Source organism: Meles meles, chromosome 17 (assembly GCF_922984935.1).
Source record: "Meles meles chromosome 17, mMelMel3.1 paternal haplotype, whole genome shotgun sequence".
Classification (NCBI taxonomy): Eukaryota; Metazoa; Chordata; class Mammalia; order Carnivora; family Mustelidae; genus Meles; species Meles meles.
In genome coordinates, this window is record NC_060082.1 from 57,675,234 (window position 1) to 57,700,133 (window position 24,900).

At 41.0% G+C, this 24,900-nt stretch overlaps 1 protein-coding gene across 5 annotated transcripts in view; it reads left to right on the plus strand.

Annotated features, from left to right (window-relative positions):
- The window catches only part of AHCTF1 (AT-hook containing transcription factor 1), an 84,625-nt gene that overhangs the window by 48,050 nt on the left and 11,675 nt on the right, over positions 1-24,900 (plus strand). For all 5 annotated transcript variants that reach the window (XM_045982312.1, XM_045982315.1, XM_045982313.1 and 2 more), the window contains 17 exons: positions 947-1,087; positions 1,713-1,817; positions 2,706-2,799; positions 4,594-4,717; positions 4,857-4,913; positions 6,140-6,286; positions 6,846-7,033; positions 11,714-11,858; positions 11,936-12,067; positions 12,747-12,897; positions 13,286-13,436; positions 13,759-13,851; positions 16,485-16,662; positions 18,709-18,912; positions 20,190-20,604; positions 21,939-22,062; positions 24,680-24,771. In XM_045982312.1, the coding sequence (XP_045838268.1) occupies positions 947-1,087; positions 1,713-1,817; positions 2,706-2,799; positions 4,594-4,717; positions 4,857-4,913; positions 6,140-6,286; positions 6,846-7,033; positions 11,714-11,858; positions 11,936-12,067; positions 12,747-12,897; positions 13,286-13,436; positions 13,759-13,851; positions 16,485-16,662; positions 18,709-18,912; positions 20,190-20,604; positions 21,939-22,062; positions 24,680-24,771 (2,541 nt within the window). The remainder of the gene's footprint in view (positions 1-946; positions 1,088-1,712; positions 1,818-2,705; positions 2,800-4,593; positions 4,718-4,856; positions 4,914-6,139; positions 6,287-6,845; positions 7,034-11,713; positions 11,859-11,935; positions 12,068-12,746; positions 12,898-13,285; positions 13,437-13,758; positions 13,852-16,484; positions 16,663-18,708; positions 18,913-20,189; positions 20,605-21,938; positions 22,063-24,679; positions 24,772-24,900) is intronic.

Consider the following 24,900-nt stretch of genomic DNA (forward strand, 5'->3'; position numbering starts at 1 on the left):
ATATTTAAATAATCACTTAGTTAAAGTCAGGAGCAAACACCTGGTAATTCAGAGTTATGGCCAAAAAATGTATTTTTTTGAGTGGAAAATAAATTCAGGACTGATTTATGTAATTCATGTAAGAAAAGAAAAAAATTCAGATTGGTTCATAAATTACATATCTTTATTACACTTTGAGCATAATATGGTACATCAGGTTTGAATCTGGTAACTCAGCCATTATTGCTGCCTTGAGCTGCATTACTGGTTAATGGAGTTTTTTTAAAAACGTAAATGTAATAAAAACACAAAGCATAGTATTTTAAATGTATTGGAAGTGAAGCAAATCAATTTGATTTGAGGAAGGATTTCCAATTAAGATATGTTTTCTAGTTTCCAATTACCCAATAAATATTAATGTGATTGAATCTTATCTAAAACATGTAACCAGTAGCAACTAAAATACCCATTTTTTTCCCCAAAAATGGATCTGTAAACTCATTGTTGAGTTTAAAATGAAAGGACAACCAAGTCTACAGTGAATTATAACAAGCACGCAGCTTTATTATAAGTCTTTATCTGAGTCTTAATGTCTCACTTTTGAACACTGGAGGTGGAAAAAGTGCTCTTACAAAATAATCACAAAACAATGTGGCACGTAAAAGATCTGATAGGAAAGATTTTTACTTGAGGGAGAAATATTTAGCAAATAGACTCATTTCTAGTAAGTCTGAAGTTGACTCTGTGTCCCCTTCCTCTGCTCACATTGCTTACCTTGTTCTGCATCTTAAAAAACTAGGAATTTATATTTGTCCCTTCTGGTTTCTTAAGGTTATTTGCCATTTCAAAGTCTCATAATGTGTTGTGTAACTCTGTAGTTAATAGGAGTTTGAGACATCTTGCCTTTATGATTTAAACTAATTCGGATTTATTGTGGCAGAACTAATCTGGTATTTTCTCCTGAAAGGTACGCCATTATTTGATGGCTCGTGTCGTTTCATCGACCCCCAGACCGTACAGGCTCTCCAGCAGTGCCACTTGCTTCTCAGCAACCTTAATTCCGTCCTAAATTGTTTCACCACAGAGGCCCAGGAGATCACGGAGAGAGGTGTGCTCTTTGTCTCGCATAAATGAGTTTTTATTTAAATTTTACTTCAAGGAAGAATAAACTTCCTTGTCTTAGATGCATCATTGTGCAAAGTATGAGGAGATCTTTTTTATTTTTATTTTTTAAATGGAAACTACAGACTATGACTAGATGTGTCCTGAGCCCATGCTTAAACAAGCTTGGGAGATCTGCAGGTCAAACTTACTGTTAAGGTAGCGTACGTACTTCCAGTAGAGTTTCAAATTCTTCAATTATATGTAAGTTTTTATTCACAGAGGTCGTTGTAAATGTTTGTCTTTGTTTTGCCATTTAAGCAAAATAGCTGGTTTCATGTAAAGGCCCGGTTTGAGCAACCTACAGGAATATCCCTGCGCTCGTCTTGTGTTACTGGCTGCGTTTGACTTCGGAAATGCAGCTCAGGTGGAGGCATGTGTAGCTCAGATGTCTACTTAGTGAGTCACTCCCTTTGGCATTGTGGAGGTTTTCTGTTCAAGCTAAGTATATTGAAGAATCCACATACGCTGTTAAAAGTCACCAAGTAATTAGTTTTGAGAACTGGGCAGGGTCTTGATTTTCCATGCGGTTGATGCATTGCACGTTACACGGCTGGTGTTTGTCTCCGCAGGCCTCATGGACTTGCACAAGAAGTGCCTGATCACGCGGCTCATCGGCCAGTACACGCAGGTGGTGCTCTGGTTCTGTCACTCCGGGCTCTTACCCGAGGGCTCAGGTAAAACACGGACTTCAGCTGCGGATATTACTGGAGACTTTCTGAAATCTCTGTCGCTTGGGGGGGTTCTCATTTTCGGGTTGCCTTTCTTCACCATCCCTCTTCCATTTTCTTCTAGTCTTAAACGTTCTTTCTCACTTTGTGTCTTGAGTGCCCTGCCCCGCGCTCGATGCACAGGCATACCATACGTGCATATTGGGCCGAATGACATAAAAGGAAAGAGTAAACAAAAATGGCCTCTGAAAAAGGATTCAGTGATATCCTTGGCTATAAATTAGATCCATTCAGCTCTGGGTTTTATAGTCTCGTTTGATGATCTATTTCTCCTTAAGAGTTGTTTTAATATGCTTATTAACCAAGATTATTTGCCATCAGTCAAATACCTCTGTTCAGCTAATTTATGCTACCAAGAATTAAATTTGACTTTTGCTCTGCTTGTAGAGAACATTTCTAAGGCCTCGAATTTCCTGCATTTCCAGGGCACACGTTAGATTCTGTTGAGAACCACTTCTGTCTTTTTGCTTCATTGCTGTTGACCTTACTCTTTCATTATTCTCTGTGATTTTTACCTAAATTGTGAATACTGCTTGCTTTCTAAGTATATGAGTGATTAAGGATTAAGAGGGTAGAATCATTTCTGGAATAGCTTTTCCAGAGTTTTAAGCCAACATCCTTGTTTTTACCAACTGTTTGTTGTTGTTGTTCACAAACAGTTTTCTCGTTTGTGTATCTGTTAATAAAGGGATGTGTATTTAGTACTTAAATTTAGGAAGCCGCAGACTAAATAGTATCATGCAGTTATAGTAAAATATTAATGTGGATGACCTTAGGTATTGTTGGGATGTTTGGGAAATATGACTAATTTTTCTGACTCTTAAAAAACTCTAGATGATGCTGTGCAGTTGTCCAGGTTGTACTACAACTACCCTGTAATTCAGAACTACTACACCAGTCGTCGACAGAAGTGTAAGCGTCTGGCAAGGTACCTTCCAGAATTTTCCAAAACCTCTTAGAAGTTACTTTTATAAGAAGTCATCGCTTTCTCAGAACAGAATTCATGAGGCTACAGAAAGATGAAATGCGTGGAATTCTTAAGTGACAGAATTTGTTACTAGCATTATTATTTTAGTTGTAACATTTGCATGTTTGCCTTGACCTGTTAAACCTCATTTGATAATTTGAGTGTGGCTACTCAGTATTTCCTAATTAAGAGTTGTTACCATAGTTGATTTATTAGAAGAGATTCTATCATTTAAGCTTGTATTTTTCCTGAGGATTCTTATTTATTTATTTATTTATTTTAAAGATTTTATTTATTTGACAGACAGAGATCACAAATAGGCAGAGAGGCAGGCAGAGAGAGAGAGGAAGGGAAGCAGGCTCCCTGCTGAGCAGAGAGCCCAATGCGGGGCTCGATCCCAGGACCTTGGAATCATGACCTGAGCTGAAGGCAGCGACTTTAACCTACTGAGCCACCCAGGCGCCCCCTGAGGATTCTTATTTAGAAAATGACGAAAGGCTCCCAATTCATCAGAAAGCCACAAAGCATACCATAAGTTAGGCTTTTTCCGTTCTTTCCATTAACAGTTGCTTTTCAGGCCCTTCAGCCACCGTGTTCTTGTTCTCTTTGTCTTATTTCCTTTATTTTTCCTTTTTAATATACATGAATGTTACTCTCATTGGTTCCTTTGAAATAAAGAAGCAGAGGTAATAGAAGAAAGAGCAGGGATTAGATAGTCATGTTCCTCGGGTGGGAGGGACACTTGGAGCACAGCGTGCAACACTGAAGCAGTGGTTCATGAACATGGACGTCAGGCGTGTTGTCAGACTCCCCCCGAAATCAGTCCTCAGAAGGCCGTGCTATTATAATTTGGTGTGTGGCAAGTTTGGGGTCCGGTACTTTAGAAGAAATAACCTCGGAGCCTAGGCACCGAGGTGGGAGATTTATTAGGCATATTATATTTATTTAATTTTTAAAGATTTTATTTATTTGAGAGAGTGCGCACACTCGAGCAGAGGGAGGAGGAGAGAGAGAGACTGTGAAGCAGACTCCCGGCTGAGTGCAGAGCCTGCCGTGGGGCTCCATCTCACGACCCTCAGATCATGATCCTAGCCAAAGTCAGGAGTTGGATGCTCACCCAACTGAGCCACCCAGGCGCCCCTATCAGGCATATTTTAAAATTCTAGATCTGTTAGTTCCTAAGTGTGTGTCCCTGAACGGCTTTGCTATGTTTTCTAATCCTGCTTGTCACGTAAGTCGCGCAGGCCGTGTAAATAAGGGTGGAGTGGTTGGTGAGGTGCTGACTGTCAGGGAATGCTCAGGAAGGAGGAACTGCCGCCCGCCTGGCTGTTGTAGATGAGGCAGGGACAGGTTTTGCTGACCAGTGCAGGCGCTCGGGGATAGGTTTTTGAAGGAATCACTGGGTCAGAAGACTCAGGTGGTGAAAGGGAACTCATAGCCCTTTGACTGAACTGCTGGGTATTTATACCTGACTGACTGCTGTGCTCTTGGGCAGTTTTTTCTGGATGGTAGAAACAAGCTCAGGCTCAGGCATCTGGCAGCTGGACTGCACTCTCCCCGGGGGGAACCTGTGTGCACTGGCTTGCTGGCGACCAAGGCCTCTGCAGGTTCATCTAATTCTTGTTGGTGACTGGACTTCACGTGGTGCCAAATGGGGTCCTGTTCTCAACTCTCTTCTCCTTTGGATTGTGGGGATCACAAGAGTTTGGAATAAACATGAATGGTGAATAATCCTGAATGTTGCCCGTTTTGCAGAGGGAAATGGAACCCCGATTGCCTGATGATTGACGAAATGGTGTCTCAGTTGGGAGATGGCGTTGAGAGGTTGTGGAAGCGGGATGAAGGAGGCACAGGAAAATACCCTCCATCTAGTCTGCACGTACGTTTCCGGTCACATGCTCCCCCTGAAGACTGCGGTTGCTGGGGGTATTGTTCCCGCCAGGCACAGGCTTGGGAGAATTAGGAGGTGTGAATGAGTGAACATATAAAAATCACTGAATTTTTTATCCCTTTTATAGGCACTGCTTGACATATACCTATTGGATGATGTCACTGAAACAAGCAAACATGCTGTTGTATCCTTTAAATACTGTCAATTCCTGTATTACGTGCATCATAAAATTTGAGAGTAATAGGAACCTTGAATGTCTAATCCAGTTTCAGCTGCACATTTGCAGTTTTTTTTGAAGGAAGGTTAACCCAGGGTCTGTTGTTTGGGTTTGGGTGGTCTATGGCAAACTTGAAACTATGCAGAATTTTGTTTTAGATTTAATTTGGGGGGGTTAGGATCCATAGTTCTCATCAGATTCTTGTGTGTGTGTGTGTGTGTATGTGTGCGTGCATGCGTGCGTGCGTGTGTGTGTGTGAGACATCATCAGAGTTACCAACAGCAATTCTGAAACATTGCTGGCCAAATGGTCGTCTTTTTCTCTTTCTTTCTTTCTTTCTTTTTTAAAAGATTTTATGTATTTGTTTGTCAGAGAGAGCACAAGCAGGAGTGGCAGGCAGAGGGAGAAGCAGGCTCCCCACTGAGCAGGGAGCCCGATACAGGACTCAATCCCAGGACCCTGAGATCATGACCTGAGCCAGAGGCAGAGGCTTAACCTACTGAACCACCCAGGCATCAAATGATCTTTCTTAATGAGGTTAACTTATGTGTTCAATACGAATATATAATAAGTTAGTTTAATATTATGTTAGGCAACGGGTCTGAACCCAGTCTTACTTGCAGTAGTATTTTTGTGCTGATGTCAGTTTCTGGGTTTAAAAATGTGTAGTTCCAGGGAGGGGTGGCTCAGTAGATGAAGCATTTGCCTCTGGCTCAGGTCATGGTTCCAGGGTCCTGGGAACAAGTCCTGCATTAGGCTCCTTGCTCAGTGGGGAGTTTGCTTCTCTCTCTGTCTGTCAAATAAATAAATAAAATCTTTATTTTAAATGTGTAGTTCCATTCATAATTTATAAGTTACGTGATGTGTTTGCTTTAGCTTTTGGCTTTTGCTGATAACTGGAATTTTGTCTGTACCTCTGTCTCTTCAGTGCTAATAAACTCCTGACTTCATGAGGAAAGTGGGCTTTCGTTCATCTCTTTTGCAGTGGTACTTACTACTGAGCATGAATTGGCATCTCGAACTGGCTGGACCGTCATTTAATAACACTACCACACCAGGATATCCGTTTAGGCTTTCGGAATCCTGAAAGCAGCCTCTTTAAGCCTCTGCTGCTATAGTCTCTCGATCCCTGATACAAGTAGATATGTAGGAGATTTTCTTCTTGTTATTGTCCTTAATTCTCTTTTTTAAAGACCATTTATTTGTTGCTTGATATTATGTATTCCCTCCCAAACAAAACAGATACTTGCATTGAGTCATTTCCCACTGCCTTTGCCATTCCTTGGGGCCAGGTGAAACTTATTCAAGGCTTTTGGCTGATAGATCATAATGACTATGCGGTAAGTCTGTTCACTGAGAATGTAAACTTTCGTCAGCTGTTAGAATTTCAGAAAGAAGTACGTAGCTGGATTAACTGTGATATTAAAGCTATGACCCAGTCTACTTCTGGAGTAATTTACGGACTCAGTTCAATCGGTACCTTTACCAAGCACTGTCGTGGGCAGTGAGAATACAAAGATGCAGCACTTCAGGACCCCAGGTCCCACAAGGTCTAAAGAAGGAAATAAGTAGTGAACAGTTACTAGTGGTGCAGATTCGGCCATTGTTTTGTTAGAGACCCGCCTGGTGTGTTGCCATACCACAGGCAGGGCTTGGTATTGATGTGTGACCTTGGTGGCGGAAAGGTTTTACATCAGATCTCAACGAGGCCTCAGAAGAATGGGGTTTTTGATAGGCTTTTATTTAAAATAAAATGTACCATGGATTAAAGTAGAACTTGACAGGTCGTGTTTAAACTGTTGTTTGTGGCTGTAGTGCCCCTGTCTTTTTAAAGGCTAGGTGTTTTGTCCACGTGCAGCACATTCTCTGTGCATGTAGCATTTCGTGTTCTCTTTGCAGAGTGGCTTGGATCTTCTGTTCCACCCAGCTACTGTGAAACCTGTGTCATGGCAACACTCAAAGATTATTGAAGCCTTCATGAGTCAGGGGGAGCACAGACAAGCCCTCCGATACATTCAGACAATGAAGCCCACGGTGTCCAGTGGTGAGGATGTTACCCTTCACCTCACCGTTTTACTTTCCAATAAGTAAGTACATGTTTTGAAAATACCGTTGAAGTCTTGATCATATATGTTAATAAAATGGTATTGATGAGACAGCAATATAAAATATTTTGCTTTGGTTGCATTTACATCCTGTTAGGATTCTTCATTGTCAACGTGAAGAAAAATGTAAAAAACCTTTTAGAATAGGATGAAGAAGGAGTACTCTTGAGTAAAACGGGAAGCCAAACTGAGCTTCAGAATTCTCTCTCTCACTAAATGGCATTGTGGGCATCTCCCCTGTGGGCAGTTGAGGTTTGAAAAGGAGCCAAAGATACAAAGGAAGGATAAAGCCCTATTGAGTTGTAAAATCAGGTTTTCTATCTTAAATACATGAACCAAATGGGATTTGAGCAGGTGGGGATTTGACTAGGTCCTGTCTTTACATTGTTCCTTTTCTTCCCTTTGCCAATGTTAATGCTCTCTGATCAGCATGCTATAGATCCCTTCATATTATAGCTGTACATGTATATTGCTGTAGTTACTTGTGTATGTGACAGCTAGGACAAGTTACAGGCATGATTGGAAATACAGTTGTCTGGTAATTTGGGTTTTCTTGTTAACGATACGATTTGGGGAAATTGCTCGGAGCTAATACTTCCTACGAGATTGTAACTGTTTTATACAACTCACTTTTTTTGTCAGTTCTGTTGGTTGGTCATTTTTATATTTTTAGAAATTCGTTTCTTCACTCACCCCAGATTGTTGTTTATGAACCAAACACTACTTCAGTATCAGCACTCTGAAAGTTAAGCTTTCTTTGTTCTCAATGTATTTCTGAGAGGAGAGGGTTGAATCTCTAAATTTCAGATAGAAGAGGAGTTCTCTAGTATGGTAATGGGTTGATTAGATAGGTAGGACACTGCCAGTGTCCTCGAAAGTGATAAATTAGGAAGTACTTGTTGAAGGGAAATAACTTGGATTAGCCACAAACGTTTGGCTAGCCGAATAAATCTGGAATGAACTTAAGGGCAAGACAAAATTTAAAGAAGCTCGCAGCGATAGAGGTTTAAAAAAAATGGGCTAAGAGTCCCAGTACTGGGTAGTCAGGCGGCAGCATGTAAATTACTTTCAGTTGCATATAAGCTGCTCAGTTTACTGACTTGAAAGAGGTGGTCCTTGATCACTAATGCTGACATCGAAAAAACATGTTGGAACCTTGGAAAAACACCTTTGAAAGGTTGCTTGTTTTCCTCTGCGAGCCTGTCATCCTTCAGTTCATTCACAACACATTTTTGTGGTTTGCTGGGTAGAACCCCATTCCCTGTCCTTCAGGCATAGCAAACATTGTATATTCATGTTTATGATAACAGAAACACACTGCGTAACTTCTAAACATGATTTGTCTTAAGTAAAGTCTTCATTATCTAGTCTTGAAGGGTCCCGTAGAGGACACGCAGAAGTAAAACCACAGGGCCACCTAAAATGGCGTTTGTTGAGTGGTATGGGTTCGGACTCCGCACGGGTGCTATGCCAGACTACTGTGGCGAAGCGAGTCAGTGTTTTGTGTCCTAGAGCAAATGAGAGTTACACTCGTGTAGTGTGTCGATGTTGACACAGGATCGTATGTCCGCCTGTCTGCTGCTGTGTCACCGAGAACCCCTGTGCATTGCTTAATGAAAGGACTTGGACTGCCAACACACTAGTTTAGCCTTTTATCAGTTGAAATAATTTTCTTATTGCTCTTCCCACCACCGTGGTTCTTTTTAACCAAAGGAAGCAGAGAGTAGTGGAGTATGAGGGCTTTCTTATTTTTAAAATTTATGTCTGTTGTGCCCGAGTTTTCGCGTCGGAGAGACCACCAAGGAGCCAAGCACCGATGCAGTCACACGAGGGTTTATTTGACAAGCTTAAGCTTGGGTCCACGTATACCCGTCTCAGCAGAGTAGGGACTTGGACCCCGAACAGATTACAGTCAGAGTTTTTAAAGGCAGAGGAGGGGTGGACTCTGCGGTGGGTGAGGACAAAGGGTGTTATGGATGATGTAAGTCTCTAAGGAATTTTGGAAGCAGGTCTCCAGGACCTTGAGAGGCTAGCTGTTGTCTGGGGAAAAGGTTATTCATTACCAATATTAAAGATCTTCTTGTGAGACCCTTTAGATAAGCCCTCCACGTGGCTTCCGGCAGGTCCCAGCCCCGCCATCACACACACCCTTACCTCCTCAGCTCTTCTGCTGAAGAAGTTCGCCTTTCGTGATGACGGGCTGTTTGGGGAGCGTTCCTTTCCCCAGAGCTTTGTAGTAGTCCCCTCACAGCACATCAGTGATGGGAGCAGCTCCAGGCTCATTTCTGGCAGCGTTTACCCTTCAGCAGCCTCCCCCTACCACCCCTCCACAAACAGTGCCAAAATACAAACAGCACACTCTATGTCTTGCTACAGTGTACTTTTGCTATGTTTAATTTGGACTTGATATCATGAGAGGACAAAGAGACTTTCCTTACTTTTGGCTATTGTGTAGTAGCTCTTGTGATGTGCTGTGTCGGTATTTATCGAACCAGCTCTCCTCAGTGAATATTTTGGTATTTTCCAGTCTGTTGCTATTTTAACCATTGCCATGAATAACCACACATTTTGCACAGGTGCAGATTTCGTTTGTAAGACATAAAATCCTAAAAGTGGAATTAGTGGGGGAAGGGACATTTGATAGATCACAGCACACCGCCCTCATGAGGGTTAGGCCACTTCACCCCCATCACCTGTGCCCTTCAGTTGGTACTTGTTCATCTGGTGGGTGAAAGTGGTAATAGAGTAACAGGTTTCATCTCACCAAAGTAATAAGAGAAGGCGCCTTTTCGTAAAGTTGCTATTTCCTGCTTGTGACCTGCCTTTTGTTTTTGTGTGTGTGGTTGAGATTATTCTTCCTATCATGTTAGAGCTTTTTGTGTGTTACGGATAGTAATCCATAGGGTTTTTCCCCCTCTTGTTTGTCATTTTTCTTTTTACTTTGTTTAAGAATGGATTTTGTTATGTTGAAAATCATGAAATCGGAATTATCAGTATTTTCATTTGACCTTTGTGTTTTTTCACTTTCATGTCATTTTTTGTTTTTGGTTCTCTTCATGGTATCTGCTACCACTTTTATGGTTTTCGTTTTATCATTTAGGTATTGATTTATCTGAAATTTATTTTGGTAAAAGCATTTTTAAAAGGAGATTTCAGTGTATACAGAAATAGAATAGTACGGTGAAGGTTCCATATACCAGTCTTAACATCAAATTCAACAAATAGATTATGTCCTACCTACTTCAACTTTATGTTCATATGGTTTCTTTTTAATTTGTGGTGATATGCTTATTCATCCTTGTTTATTTTTCTGTCTATAAAAATGTTGTGCTCATTTTAATACTCCCATATTTTTTAGGCAGGAAAAAATTTACCCCCCTAAGACACTCAGGTTTATAACAACCATACTCTCCTCCCTGTCCTGGTATGGGGTGAAATATAAGGCAGTTTTAGATTTTTAGGGAATACCTGTAAATGTGTTGGTTATCTGGGATCTTAACCTTTGTAAGTCCTGCAGAGTATGTTAAAATATTCTAATCCCAAAACAATAAAATGAACAGCTGGCCCTGTCTGGCCCGTCAGCAGAGGGAGCCCTTTTCTTCCCTGAGGAACTTTGTATCCACAGGCAGTCTGGGTCAGTGCTGTGCGAATTATTCTTCCATGTATTTTCATGCTGACTATTAATCGATGTGACATAGTTCACATATTGTGTTTTTTCTATGTGTCTTGGTTATTTATTAACAAGTTTTTATGTCAGTATTAAATAACAAGTCTTTATGTCAGTATTTGTGACTATTTCAATAACCACAGCTAAAGCTTTTTTATGAAGTTGTCCATTGAAACCAAAATTATGTGTTGACTTAGAATTTGGTAAATGATGACTTTTTTAAGAAAAATTATTTCCCTGATATTTGTATGTACGTGCCATGTTTTTATTCTACCTCTCACAGCCCTGAAAGTTTTCAGCCCCTCCAAAAATTCTGACAATTTTAATGTATATCTTTCAAGACATTCTGTTACCTATTTAAGTAAATAAGTACCTAAACATTTATAGGTTTTGTTTATTGGTTAATTTTTTTATAGTTGTAATCACTGTTGATACAGTTTGAAGGTTGGTTTTTTGTTTTTCAAGAGTGTGTCATGAGAAACACCGTTTGATGTCTTACTGCCCACAGAAGACAGTGTCTCACGGCCCCCACATGGTGTCTGAAACTCCCTAATTTAACCCGTGTTTTCCGGTCAGCTCTTGCTTATAGATCAGTCAGAATATTCTTTGACTGAGCTAAGCCCGTCAGCATCCCATAAACACAGTGTTGCACACATAGGTCTTTGCTCCCTTCCCCTTCCACTGCTCTCCTGCCTGGCGTGCATCCGTAAGGGCCCGGCTTTCTCTGCCACACCACAGTGATCCTCGTCTTCTCACTCCCATGTATGCTTTGTGCTTTCCTGTCCCGTACTCCAGTAACGACCCAGAACAGCCTCACACGAAGTCTGCTCGTGAGATCAGCAGACGTCATGATGCTGTGATGTGTGTGTAAGAAAAGCTCAGAGTCCTCCTGAGTTACAAACCCAGAGTGTCATTGAGATTCTGTAGGTGGGTCGCTCGTTTGGAAAGCTTCCAACGGCTTTTCTAACACTAGGCCTCGCGGAACGCTGTTTCAGGTACATGGTAGAGGCCTGGACATTCCTGCGGCAGCACTCCACCAGTCTGAACGTCGAGCAGCTCCTGACGCACACGTACAAAGTCTGCCAGGAGACAGGCCTCATGGAGGACTTGCTGAAGCTGCCTTTCACAGACCTCGAGCAGGTAACAATGCCCCAGCACGCACTTGTCAGAAATGCAGGAGAAGGGAATAGCTGACGAGTGTTTTTGGTTCTTCCTAGGACTGCTTGGTGAGATTCTTGCAGTCCAGCACCAATGTTCGGAATCACGAATTCCTTCTAGTTCACTATCTGCAGCGTGCCAATTACGTCTCTGCCCTGAGGCTGAATCAAACTCTGAAGACCAATTTTTCGGTATATAGTGAAATGTGTTCCATTATAGGGGCCAAGAGAGTAAGGAGAAGTGGTAACTTTGTTGTGCGAGAGTTTCTAGCTTGGTAACCACCTGGTTCTTCCTCTCCCCTTGACCTTGGAGATCCCTCATCTGACCTTCTCCAGCACGTTGGGAACAGGACATCATTACTTACCTGGTCCATCTACATAGGCCATTTGTATTTAGATAACTGCCTGCAGTCTTGCCAGACTAACCACTTCACTTTGGGGGAGCTAGAGGAGGAGGTGGGGGAGCATGGACTTCAGGGCTCAGACAGATGCTCTTTTGTGCTCTGTGCTTGGAACACATTCCCAGAGCCTTGGTTCTTCCATCAGTAAAATGACAGTATCTCTTTGTGGGGATGCGCACGATGTGTCAGAGGTGACCTGTCACCTGACCCACGTAGATACTTGGTACAAGATGACCATTGTTGTTAGTCGTGGAGAAAACTCGAGCCTGGGCGGGAGCGGGGGTGGTACTTAGGACAGATGGGGACTGATAATGCAGTCAGGAGTGTGTAGGAGGTCCTTGGTTTGGAAGAATAGATATGTAGGGAGAAGGAAGATATTATTAGGTATTCAGAATTATGTTTTAAATGGTAAATACATAAACATAGTACTTTTGAAGATAAATTTTTACGGTTTATGGCATGTTTAATAGAATGACCGTGATCCTCGTTTGCGGGAGAGATCAGAAGTTCGAAATGCTATAGTAGAGCAGTATGGGAAAGTCCTTCCTAAAATCCAGCGAAGATTAGCCGTTGAGCAAGCTAAGCCTTACCACCTGTCCACATCACCAGTTCTTCGAGAAGGTAAGATTTGATTGAGTACTATCTCAGTTTTGCTTTGATTCATTACAGTGGCGTGCTTTTTTTTTTTTTAAGTGGGTTGCTCTGCTCCCCCCAAATGTAAAGCTTTCTTAGAGGTTTTTATAGCTGATTTATTAGCGCAGAACAGAATAAAGGATCTTGTTTTATTTTGTTTGGACACTCCCGTCCACCTTTTAGAGAACATGTACGTAAATTTTCACCACCTCTCAAAAGCCCAAGTTCTATTTCTGCGTAGATGTTGCTGAACTAAGTATAACCTGTAACTGCTTATCTTGTGAGCCATATGTCCTAGTCACTCATATTCATCTTCTGGTAAAATCCTGGTTTAGAGAGGAAAGTAAACCCTGAACTTGCATTCTGTGTTTTACAGTTTCTAGACCCCAACCATTATCCACTGTGACAAAGCAAGCTGCAGCAGGGGCTGTGTTAACAAGATCTGCTTTCATCAATAATGTGTTGTCTAAAATTGGAGAGATTTGGGCATGCACGGAACCCAAAGGCGGCGCCTCAGCCTCCAAGAGGTACGCTTCCCTTAACACCTGTTACCGTCTTGCCGCTCGTTTTTCTTTCCCTGGTATCCGAAGCAATCATGAGCCATCCAGCCTTAGAGTTTATTAGTCTGTGTAAAAAGGAAAAACTCCTCTATGTTGACTGTTCGGATTGTAGGAAAATTGTTTTGTCTTTAAAAGCAGTTATGTTTATTGTTATTTGTAAATAAGCAGAAAGGTACAAAGTAAAAAGGGAAAGCCCTCCTCTCCTACCTGATAACACCTTCTTAAAGCATAATTTAATTTAATACTCTGTAATACATACTGAGAAGTTACATTTCTATTTTCTTTATAGTCCTAAAAGAGAACCGTCTCCTCTGCCACATCCACAAGTGCCTGAGGCATTTGTCGGAACACCAATCTTAAAAGCATCACAAAAAGTTTCTAGGTAAGACTTAGTTAAATCATTTTAAAGTCACAATGTTAGATGATAATTACACTGTCATTTTTAATTACCTTTAAAATGTTGCAGTATTTTAAATTGTTGAATGAGTTTTTAATACTTTTTTAATGCTTTTAAATTTTTTTTTTTTTTAATAATTTGGGAAGTAGCATAGTAATTTTAGCACCAGCTGCTCGCCTGCTTAGAATTTTGGCTTCATGATTCCAGACTGCTTAGAGAAAAGAAGTGAACTTTGTTTTATTAAAAATCATGAGCAAAATAAACTGTTAACTTCTTTTAATACCATTTCCTTGTTGATTGATTCCTGAACGAAGGTTATTTTTGGAAATCGTTAACTAATTTTGGCTTATTGAAACTTCTGTACAACAGAGCCCACTAAAGTGCCTTCTGTGGCTTCAGATCAGGAATACTTGTACAACTTTGGTATTAGAAAAGGAAATAGTAAGTCAAACTTCTATATCCAAGATGAAATGGTAATTGTATTTCATCTCAGAATATTAGGTAGTTGAAAAAGATGTTCATGTTCTCAATAGCAGAGAACAAGTGTCTCATAGCATGCTTACGATCGTTACAAATTTCTGATTGTTTACATTTTATCAACAACAGAATTATGTTATTTTTGAAAATAAAATGATCTGAATTTACAATAGAATAAGGTACTCAGAATAAGTTAATAATTTACAAATAGTTGGAGTCAAAGCTGTTTAGAGTGGGCATATTTTCAAAGCATGAGAGGGTTTTCTGTTTGGGGGTTTGGATTTAATTAGATTGATGTTGTTTTCCTTTAATTACCAGGAAGATTATTTCAAATAAAAGTCATTTTTATTATCATTCTGTTTTCCTAGCAGTAGTTCCAATTTTTTCCCCACAAGTCACTTTTTCTCAGTCCCTTTGTACTTTACTAGATCTGGGGTTCAAGAAGGGAGCAATTAATAAAAGTTTTCAGACTCATGACTAATGGCCTAAGGACCTAAAGAAAAAGAAGTATTATGAGAATCCTTCAAAGCTATGATTAACTCAGATGGAAGAGAGTCAATTGAGGTGTGAATATTTATTTTTATAGAAATCATTCCGTTCCCTAATACTGTTTTTCAAATTGGTTTGCATTCGTGGGTAGTGAGTAAACTTAATGGCTTGTGACTGGCATATCTTTCGGTGGAATGGCAGAGGTCGTATCCCTGGGTACTGCGTGTAGTAAGGCTAGTGCTGTGCAGTGTGTGTTTTGTGTGTGTGCTTGATACGAAATGCATTACTAATGTGTACCATGCCCAAAGATTTGTGGAAATCCTAAGATCTGATGCAGTGTTTTACATTTTTTTAAAGAGGATATAATAAAAACAAAATATCATAATCAAAAAATATTTTCTTGATAATTGTTTTAGTATGATTTAGACGCATGGTCTTACTAGTATAAGAATTTTGCTTTTACTCAGTAGGTACCTTTGTTGGACAGGCCCTGCTTTTGAGAAGGAGTCCTTCATAATGATTAAACGCCTTGAGCAGGAATACTAGCACAGTGCAAGGCGACTAACAAAATTCCAATTTGGGATAGTTCAGTATAAAAGTGAGCAAATGGTTTACAAATACAGATTTTGAATACGAGTGAAGTAGAGAAGGAAAAGAAGAATTAGACAATAGAGAAACAAATGTTAGTGGCCTGATGGGATAGTCTTGGTTTGGTGGAAATCTCTCAAAGCTGTGCTTAGTACAGAATAAGAAGCAGTAAGGATTAAGGAAAAGTAATATTTCCCACCGGGCACCAGTCTGCGTCTTCAGGCACCCGTCTGTGATCTCTGTTCATCTACTGTCACTTGAAGGTAGAGGATGGGAAGACAAGGCACAGCCATGTGGTGTTTTTATTCCTGGGCACGGGGACATGCTAGACCTTTCTGGTCATTCTCAGCCGAACCAGAGACATTTTAGGGAAGTAAAAATATATTGTTTGCATTGCTAGGAAATTGGCCCTAAAATAGACTATTCGTTAGGAAACTTCCTATGCAAATGGCCCATTAGAAATTGTAACCTGAAAATTTCACTTTAAATTCTTTATCTGTAAGTTTTTAAACTGTTGGGACTATGCATGTTTAATACAAGTTACTGATGAGGTTAGTTTTATCATTTGCATGAACTACATCAGGACTTTATAGAAAACCAGCAGAATCTGGAGATTCCATTTTGTCATTGAACTCTAATTTGAAAAAATTAACTTTTGTGTGTGTTGGTGCTCAGTCTTTTATTGCAATAAAAACCATAAAGGTAAAGCAAGCCAGTATTCATTATGTATGTCACATGTAGATAAAAGGAATTTTTATGTGTTCATAAAAATGAATTTATTTATTTTATAGTGATTATTGGTAAAAGGGCAGGGGACTAGAGCTTTCTTTTTTATCGTTATCCAGAATTCCTCATTCTCGGTTTTACTACTGAATTAATTTTCTGATTTTTTAAAGTATGATATTAATATCCTCACTGAACTTACAATTCCATGTGGTTATTACCCTATTTTAACAGTGAATACGGAGTCTAATGGCATACTAAATTTTTTGTGTTTTCACCATAATTTGGTAAGTTAGTCACCTGGATCTTTCTGTGTACGTGTGTGTGTGCTGTGCTTACAGGCCGCTGGATCTGGTCGTCCATCCTGTGCGCCAGCCTTGTCAACGTTTGGGGTTTATTCAGCAAACCCCCAAAAGATCTCCTGTATACGTAGCATCCAGTTCAGTGTTGAAAGGATCACATCACAGTCCCTCTCGGACTGTAGAACTACGGGTGCTTGAAACTCCTTTTGTGGTGAAAGTGAGTATTATATACCTCGTGTTCATAGTAAAGCTAGGAAGTTCTCACTTGTCACGCAGCAGGGAGAAATAAGTCATCTCTGATATCTCTGGATAACTGACAGCTTTGAGCCTTTGTGGGGTGGGGGGGGAGTACCTTTTTTTTAATCTTCTTAAATAAGACTTTACAGACTTTACCTTCTCTGCTTCCCTGATGTTGTACTCAAGGTTAACAGTTACAATTACATTGCTGTTCGGAGAGTAAGCCAAGTCTCTGGTTATTACAAGTTGAAACCTTAATTTAAAACCTCTGAAAAAAGTTTTCACATTCCTGGGTTTGCCACCACTCCATGCCATTTCTGCTACCATTTTGCTGTTACTTCTTCCTTCTGTCAGATGCTTTTAGTTCTCTGGTTTCTTTTTAATTTACATTCTCTCACTCCTTTGACGAAACTGCACTCTGTTACTCCTTCTTACTAGCAGTAAATCTGTCTTAATTCCTTTTCTTCTACCATCTCTGATAAATAATTAGTTGGGAAACCACGAAACTAGACTTGTGGTGGCAGGGAGCAGGCCCCTTTTCTCATCCCGTTGTCAGATGGTTTCACAGCAGTGTGTGCACTGGCTGCTTGGTTGTGGATTGAGTCTTGGAGGTGCCCTACCTTCATTTCTTTCCTAAGCAGGGGAGGAGTAGGAGAGGGAGAAGGAGAAGAAGCAGGCTCACCTCTGAGGGAGCTGACATGGGATTCAATCCCAGGACTCTGGGGTCATGAGCTGGGCAGAAGGCAGACACTTAACCAACTGAGCCACTGAGGCACCCCTGATTCTTACTTTCTGAGGTGAATAAAAGATAGTTCAACAAATGTCAGTCCTAAAATAGTTACTAAAAGAAGTGGAAGAGAAGGTTGGTGAGTGCCTGATATTTATTCTCCAGGGCTGTGATTCCAGTCCACCCATTAAAAAAAAATCACATTTTGTAATTCTCTAAATCAAGGAATAATTTTGTGTCTGCTACCAAAAGTAGTCTTGAAAAAGAATCAGTATAACATAACAGATATAATGGAATTTGGTGATCTAATGCAACCATCTAGCAACCATCTGCGTTGCTAGTCCTTCAGAGGAGAAGTGAAGGGAAGGAATTATTGTGGCTAAATAGCTTCTCTGCTAATTATTGTTATTCTGGTAAATCAGGATTCTCATAAGTCATCAGTTACTGTTGGACTTACATGATGAAATTGTATTTCTTATAAAACATTCTTGGGGCGCCTGGGTGGCTCAGTGGGTAAAAGCCTTTGCCTTCGGCTCAGGTCATGATCCTAGGGTCCTGGGATTGAGCCCCACATCGGGCTCTCTGCTTGCCAAGGAACCTGTTTCCTCCTCTCTCTCTCTCTGCCTGCCTCTCTGCCTACTTGTGATCTCTGTCTGTCAAATAAATAAATAAAAATCTTTAAAAAAAAAAAATTCTTAAAATCAGGCTTATTTTGTATTAATTTGCTGTAATTAAGCTTGGTTCTTTTATACACACGCTGTCTTTTCTCTTCACCGAACTAAAGTTTTGTAGGGACCCATTAAATAATTGATCTCTGCACTCTTTATTAACTTATTAAACTGGGAATAACCAAGACCTTAAGAGTGATTGTGGGGGGTGCCTGGGTGGCTCAGTGGGTTAAAGCCTCTGCCTTCGGCTCAGGTCATGATCCCAGGGTCCTGGGATTGAGCCCCGCATCGGGCTCTCTGCTCAGCAGGGAACCTGCTTCCTCCCTTTCTCTCTGCCTGCCTCTCTGCCTACTTGTGATCTCTGTCTGTCAAATAAATAAATAAAATCTTTAAAAAAAAAAAAAAAAAGTGATTGTGGGTGTCGTTTTATGTTTTGTAGCCTTAGGTATAGAAATCTCTTGGGTAGAATTTTGTATTTTCTTTCCAGCAATCTGTAATAAAACTTTTTATTGATGTGTTTATTGGAGTTGAGTATATAGGCACCATTGTGACTCAGTTGGCCTTTTCTGTCCTTAATGTAAGTGGCTTTTACAAATACTAATGGTGGAATTCTGTTTGTTGTTTGTTGCAGAGAGCGAAAACTTTGGCCATGTCAGTTACTTCTTCTGGATTTGCCGAGTTCACTCCTCAATCCATCTTAAGGTCTGGACTTCGAACACCACCATTACCCTCTCCCTCTCTGTCACCTGGAAGGTCCATTACCCCTCCTTCTCGACTTAAGGAAACTAGAATTTCATTTATGGAAGAAAGCGTGGCCACAAAACGGACTCCTGGAGTAAGTTTGACAATATTTGGAACAAATTAAGACTGTATTAGTATTTACAAGTAAAAAGATAAACCGATTTGCAGGGGGTGGGGAGAGAAAGAGCGTGAGCCAGAGGAGGGGCGGTGGGAGAGGCGGACTCCCAACTGAGCAGGGAGTCTGACTCGGAGCTATGTCCAGGACCCTGAGATTATGACCTGACCCAGAGACAGATGCTTCACTGACTGAGCCACCCTGGTGCTCCAGATAAATCAGTATGCCTATAGATATTTAAATACAATCTCATAGATAGGCATGAAATCAGAAACCATTGGTTCAGAAAAGATCTCATGGCACTGACTAGCCAAGCCAAACCCATCGTTTACAACTGAAGTTTTAGAATAGGGCCCAGAAGCACCAAGTAAATTGCCTATAATCAAATGGCTATTTGGTGGCAGAAGTGAGACTATAGTCAAGATCTCCTAATTTTTTTTTTTTGTTTAAGATTTTATTTATTTGACAGACAGAGATCATAAGTAGGCAGAGAGAGAAAGGGAAGCAGGCTCCCTGCTAAGCAGAGAGCCCAGTGTGGGGCTCAATTCCAGGACCCTGGGATCATGACCTGAGCAGCTTTATTAACCCACTGAGCCACCCAGGTGCCCCTCTTTTCTTTACCTTTTTTCTTTTTTTTTTTTTTAAGATTTTATTTTTTATTTGACAGAGAGGTAGAGAGCACAAGTAGGCAGAGCAGCAGGCAGAGGAAAAGGGAGAAGTAGACTCTCCACTGAGCAGGGAGCCCAATGCGGGGCTCAACCCCAGGACCCTGGGATCATGACCTGAGCCAAAGACATTTGCTTAACCAACTGAACCACCCAGGCGCCCCAAGACCTCCTAATTTCTTAGTCTATGTGTTGTTTTTTGTTTTGTTTTTTTTTTAACCTTATATTGTGTTGGCTGTCTTATTACTAAGTTCCTAATTGGGTGTCTACTGAGACGGTATGTGGTCAGAGTTCCATTGTGGGTTAGTAGGAAACCATTTAGTGGTAGTGGGTTGTCTTGTCTATTTTGTGTTTGAGTCTTTGAGAAATACCGTTTTATTCCCAATCAGGGAAACATTAACAACCATTAACTTTCATGTATCTGGAGAGAATGGATTTATAATAAGTGAGTTTTGACTGAGAAGAGAATCTAGAGAAATACCAAACATGAAAGGTTGTAAGTAACCAGTTACTATTGATTGGAGATGGAGAGCTTAGACTCGACTGATTTCTCCTAGTAAATTATTTTTTTCAAAACCTTTTACTTGATAGGGTACAGATGACGGCAGGACGAAACTGTCTGTTGCTACACCTCTCCATAAATGCGGAGGTCCAGCAAAAAGCGAATGGCTAAAGAACAAAGCCAAGATAACAGCCTTTTCCCTGAGTAGTCCTGAAAAGGACCATCAGGAAGTAGAATTAAGGTCCCAGGACACCCCTTCCCAGAGTTTGGAGAAACTGGATGTGAGCCAAGAGAGTAGCGGAGCCTCCACCAGGTCAGACCAGACGACCTTGGAGTATCAGGATGCACCTTCCCCGGGAGACTTGGAAGACAGTTTCGTGGCCCTGAGGCCAAGGCGCTCTTCCACAGAACTCATTATCAATTTAACTGAAGCAACTGAAAAGGATAGTGATAAAGATGTGCTTGAATCAGAAGCGACTCCTCCAGACCTGGAGAAACAAACGGGTAAGAACTCCTTTCTAGATATTCAAAAAATGTGTAGTAGAAGTCTTTCCACCATACAAAAAAGCTTCAGGATTAAATAATTACACTACACAATCCAGTGTACTAGGTTTTAGACGCAATGCACACATCTGCCTTAAGGCCCTCTGTTACAGCTGTAAGACGTAATAATACTGACTCTACAGTCTAGGTTGTTGTAGTTTCTGACTTGTCCAGCAGCCTCAACTTTCTGGAAAGCTGCTCAGAAACCAGGTCCATCATTCTCTTCATCTTCCCTACCTCCAGAATAATCACTAGACAATCAAAACAGATACCCAGAGGCCCGTGAATTTAGAGTCTTTATGTTTACTTCTATCTCAAAAAGATTTTGAGCTCCTATTATCTGTGGAGGACAGGCGGGCCCCCCAGCAAGTGTGCTCCGTGTTGGGGAGCCTCCCGCTGACTGCAAGTAATTTAGAGCCTAGTGGACTAGCTATATAAACAAACGAGCACTTATGGTGTAGCTGGAAAAACTACTCCTGTAGGAGGCAAGGAAGGGACCAGGGAAGCACCAGAGAGCGGGGAGAGACTTGGCCTAGAATCGGATCAGAAAATTCAGTCCGTTTTTTGTTTCATAGCCCTGCACAGATTTAACAAGCATATTTAAGGGTAATTCCTAATTTAGAATCTGTAAAACTAAATCACTTCAATAAATATCTGTGTCATACTGCTTTCTTTAGGGCTGTGATGTCTCTATGTAATAAACACAATCATTATTGCTCTGAGAGCCTAGGACTCATGAACAGCATCTGTCTACAAGTGTATATCAGTGCAGATGTGCTCTGTTCCACTAAAACAGTTGAATGACAAAACGGAGAGAATGTTCATGACAGTATCTTCATTAATTATTCCTAAAAAGAGGCAATCTCAAATAGAAACTTTTTATTGTTTTCATGGGGGGTTACATAGCACAAACTATAGGATAAAATAGGCTAGAATTGTATCTCAGCTACTTACTAGGCCTGGGATAAGCAGTGTAACTGTGTGCATCTGTGCCCTCGTCTGTAAAATGAGGATTATACCCCCCCCCCACTTTGGTTGTCGAGGACTGAGTTGATCTATGTACAGCATCATACATTAGGCCCCGACTGAGAGAAGTGGTAGGGTACGGGGGGCTCCCAGACTGGGCTCAGACTATTAGAAGGACCTTTTGCCATTCTGAGGCCAACAGAGTAAACTTAAAAGTACAAAAAAGCAGATGCAGCAGCTTGTTAAAAGTAATCATCCAAGGAAGATCATGAGTACTCGATAACATTTGGCACAAGTGATCATAACTATTGTTCATGCATGATTTGTAGGCACTGTCGCCGATCTGGAGACAAAGGACCTCTTGATTGCAGAGGAGGTACCCACAAACCTCTGTCCCTTGCACCCCATTCCAGGAGGTGAAACTTCCCTCTGTGTTCCGCCAGCCCACGACGGGTAAGCTAGTAGGGAAGGCTTCACGTGTGCACAGAGTGTGACGAAGTGGTGAGCCAGTAGCTTCGTATTCCACGCGTAGAGGAGCTTTTATTATATTTAATTTTATTTTATTTTAGTGGGCATTCCTACTTTGGTAGTGGTTTCTGTTATGAAGGACATTCATTTGTACAAGCATGTGTTACATAGTAGCTACTGTGAAGTCGTAGATTGATGCTAGACATTTCCGGAACATACAGTCGTGATGGAGTGAGGCAGGTCTCCTGTATTCTTTGGGGATCGTGTTTCTGATGAAGCCATGCATTCCTCTGGGCCCTCCTGGGTTCAGTGGTTTCGGGTAGATGAGGTGGGTCTCCTGCGGCACCAGGATGGAATGCAGGGGCCATGGCTTTGAGGCAGTTTTGTTTTCTGCCATTTGGTGAAGACAAGATTCCAGCAAAGGTTTTCATTTGCAATGACTGCTTGAACTGTTACACTCCTGGTTGGTTTTATTCAGTGTTTGTACATTCAGGCACTGTACTGGACCGTATGAGGTCTGCCAGCCTGAGGCCAGGTCCCAAACAGTTTATGGTCTGCAGCAAGATGGGCAGCTTGTGTTAGACTATAAACCACTACATCACTTCCTTTCCTGAAAGTCAGCTGAGCTTATCAGTGAGGTGATTGACGGCCCCTCTGGCCAAACCCCGTCCTCCCATTGCAAGGCTGGATGCCTTGTGCCTTGGCACTGGGAGCAGTGCTGTTGGATAGGATACAGAAAAGTTGCAGCTTTGATTATTATGAAGTCGTAAGGGTGATTTACTAAGATTAATCCATATATAACACAGTCCTTTAAGATACCCTAAGTGGTTCAGTGCTTTGTAAGTCCTGAGGGGGTTCACACCCACCCACAGAAATCACCGTCATAATAGTCACGTCTCACACCCTGACCTCCATCATATGCTTCCCTTCTGAGAAGACAAATCCTGATTAGCTGAATGGAATCTTTGCCAGGCCTCCAGAGAAAAAGTGGGAGGAAACAATATAAAAGGATTATGTAGATTGATGATTTAATTCTAATGTTTCTTGAATTTTAATGAAAATATTATTGGCAATGGGCTTGACAGAGAATTGCAACAAATTGCAAAGCAGAGAGTAATCACCTGACAACAGACGTTGTGGTTACTGGTAACATAGGGAAATAGTCACCATCATGACAAGCCTTAGGTCCTTTTAAAAATGTTAATGTATTAGTTCTTGCTTTTTGGTTGTCCTAACATCATGAAACAGAGATATAAGTCTTAAAAATACATCTGTAAGGGCATCTGCCTTCAGCTCAGGTCATGATCTTAGGGTCCTGGGATTGAGCCCCTCATCAAGCTCCCTGCTCAATGGAGAGTCTGCTTCTTCCTCTCCCTCTTTCCCTTTCCCTGCACATCTATAAAATGGGTATATATTCCAAATGTATGTTTTTTTCTTGATTTTACTTTATAATTTTATTTGTCCCATTTTTTTAAAATGGGCATGCTTTTATTAGGTTTTGGGAAAGGGCGTGTTCAGAATAGGAGGGGATCACTGTGCCCATATTTCCAGAACTTATTTACACGAAGTGGCTTAATATAGGTCCCACTGGTCTCCTACTGTGAGTCTTTTTTCATACTTTATCCAGATAATACTAAAATATTGAACCTGATTTTACTGAGTATATAGGAAATACTCCATAATATCTGAAGACTTAAGAATGTGCCCACAGAAAATTAAAAACTGGCCTAAGTGTAATTTATATTGACCAGCATTTTATTTCTTTCTTTTTTAAAAATTTATTTATTTTCAGAACAGAACATTTATTTATTTATTTCAGAATAGAATTCATTGTTTTTGCACCACACCCAGTGCTCCATGTAATACGTGCCCTCCCTATTACCCACCACCTGGCTCCCCAACCTCCCACCCCCCACCCCTTCAAAACCCTCAGATTGTTTTTCAGAGTACATAGTCTCTCATGGTTCACCTCCCCTTCCAATTTCCCTCAACTCCCTTCTCCTCTCCATCTCCCTATGTCCTCCATGTTATTCCTTATGCTCCACAAATAAGTGAGACCATATGATACTTGACTCTCTCTCTGTTTGACTTATTTCACTCAGCATAATCTCTTCCAGTCCCGTCCATGTTGATATAAAAGTTGGGTATTCATCCTTTCTGATGGAGGCATAATACTCCATCGTGTATATGGACCACGTCTTCCTTATCCATTCTTCCGCTGAAGGGCATCTTGGTTCTTTCCACAGTTTGGCGACCGTGGCCATTGCTGCTATGAACATTGGGCTACAGATGGCCCTTCTTTTCACTGCATCTGTATCTATGGGGTAAATACCCAGTCGTGCAATTGCAGTTGACCAGCATTTTAAAACAGTTTTATTTGTAGTTTAAGGCCATGCATATTAGAAAGTGGGAATACCAAATACAGTTTTATTCACTTACAAATGTTATAGTGTTACTCAAAATGAACTTGGGTGGTAATACGTTCTCCAAACCTCGGTTTTTTTATTACCAAAATGACAGGTAGCAGAGAGAGTGGGGTTAGAGCCGGGAAGAGCAGGTGGGATCTTCTCAAACCCTAACGTATGTATTTCTGTTTCTAAAGGAAAACCCTCACCCTGAAATCCCAGGTAGACGGACTAGTTTTAGACGACGGACTAGTATCCATCGAGACCTGCACCTCTACAGTTAGAGCAGGTAATAATCAATGTGTATATTATTTTGACTTTAGAATTACTTCATTTTAGGGGCACCTGAGTGGCTCAGTTGGTTGAACATCTGACTTCGGGGTCATGGGATAGACCCTGTGTCTAGCTCCGTGCTAGC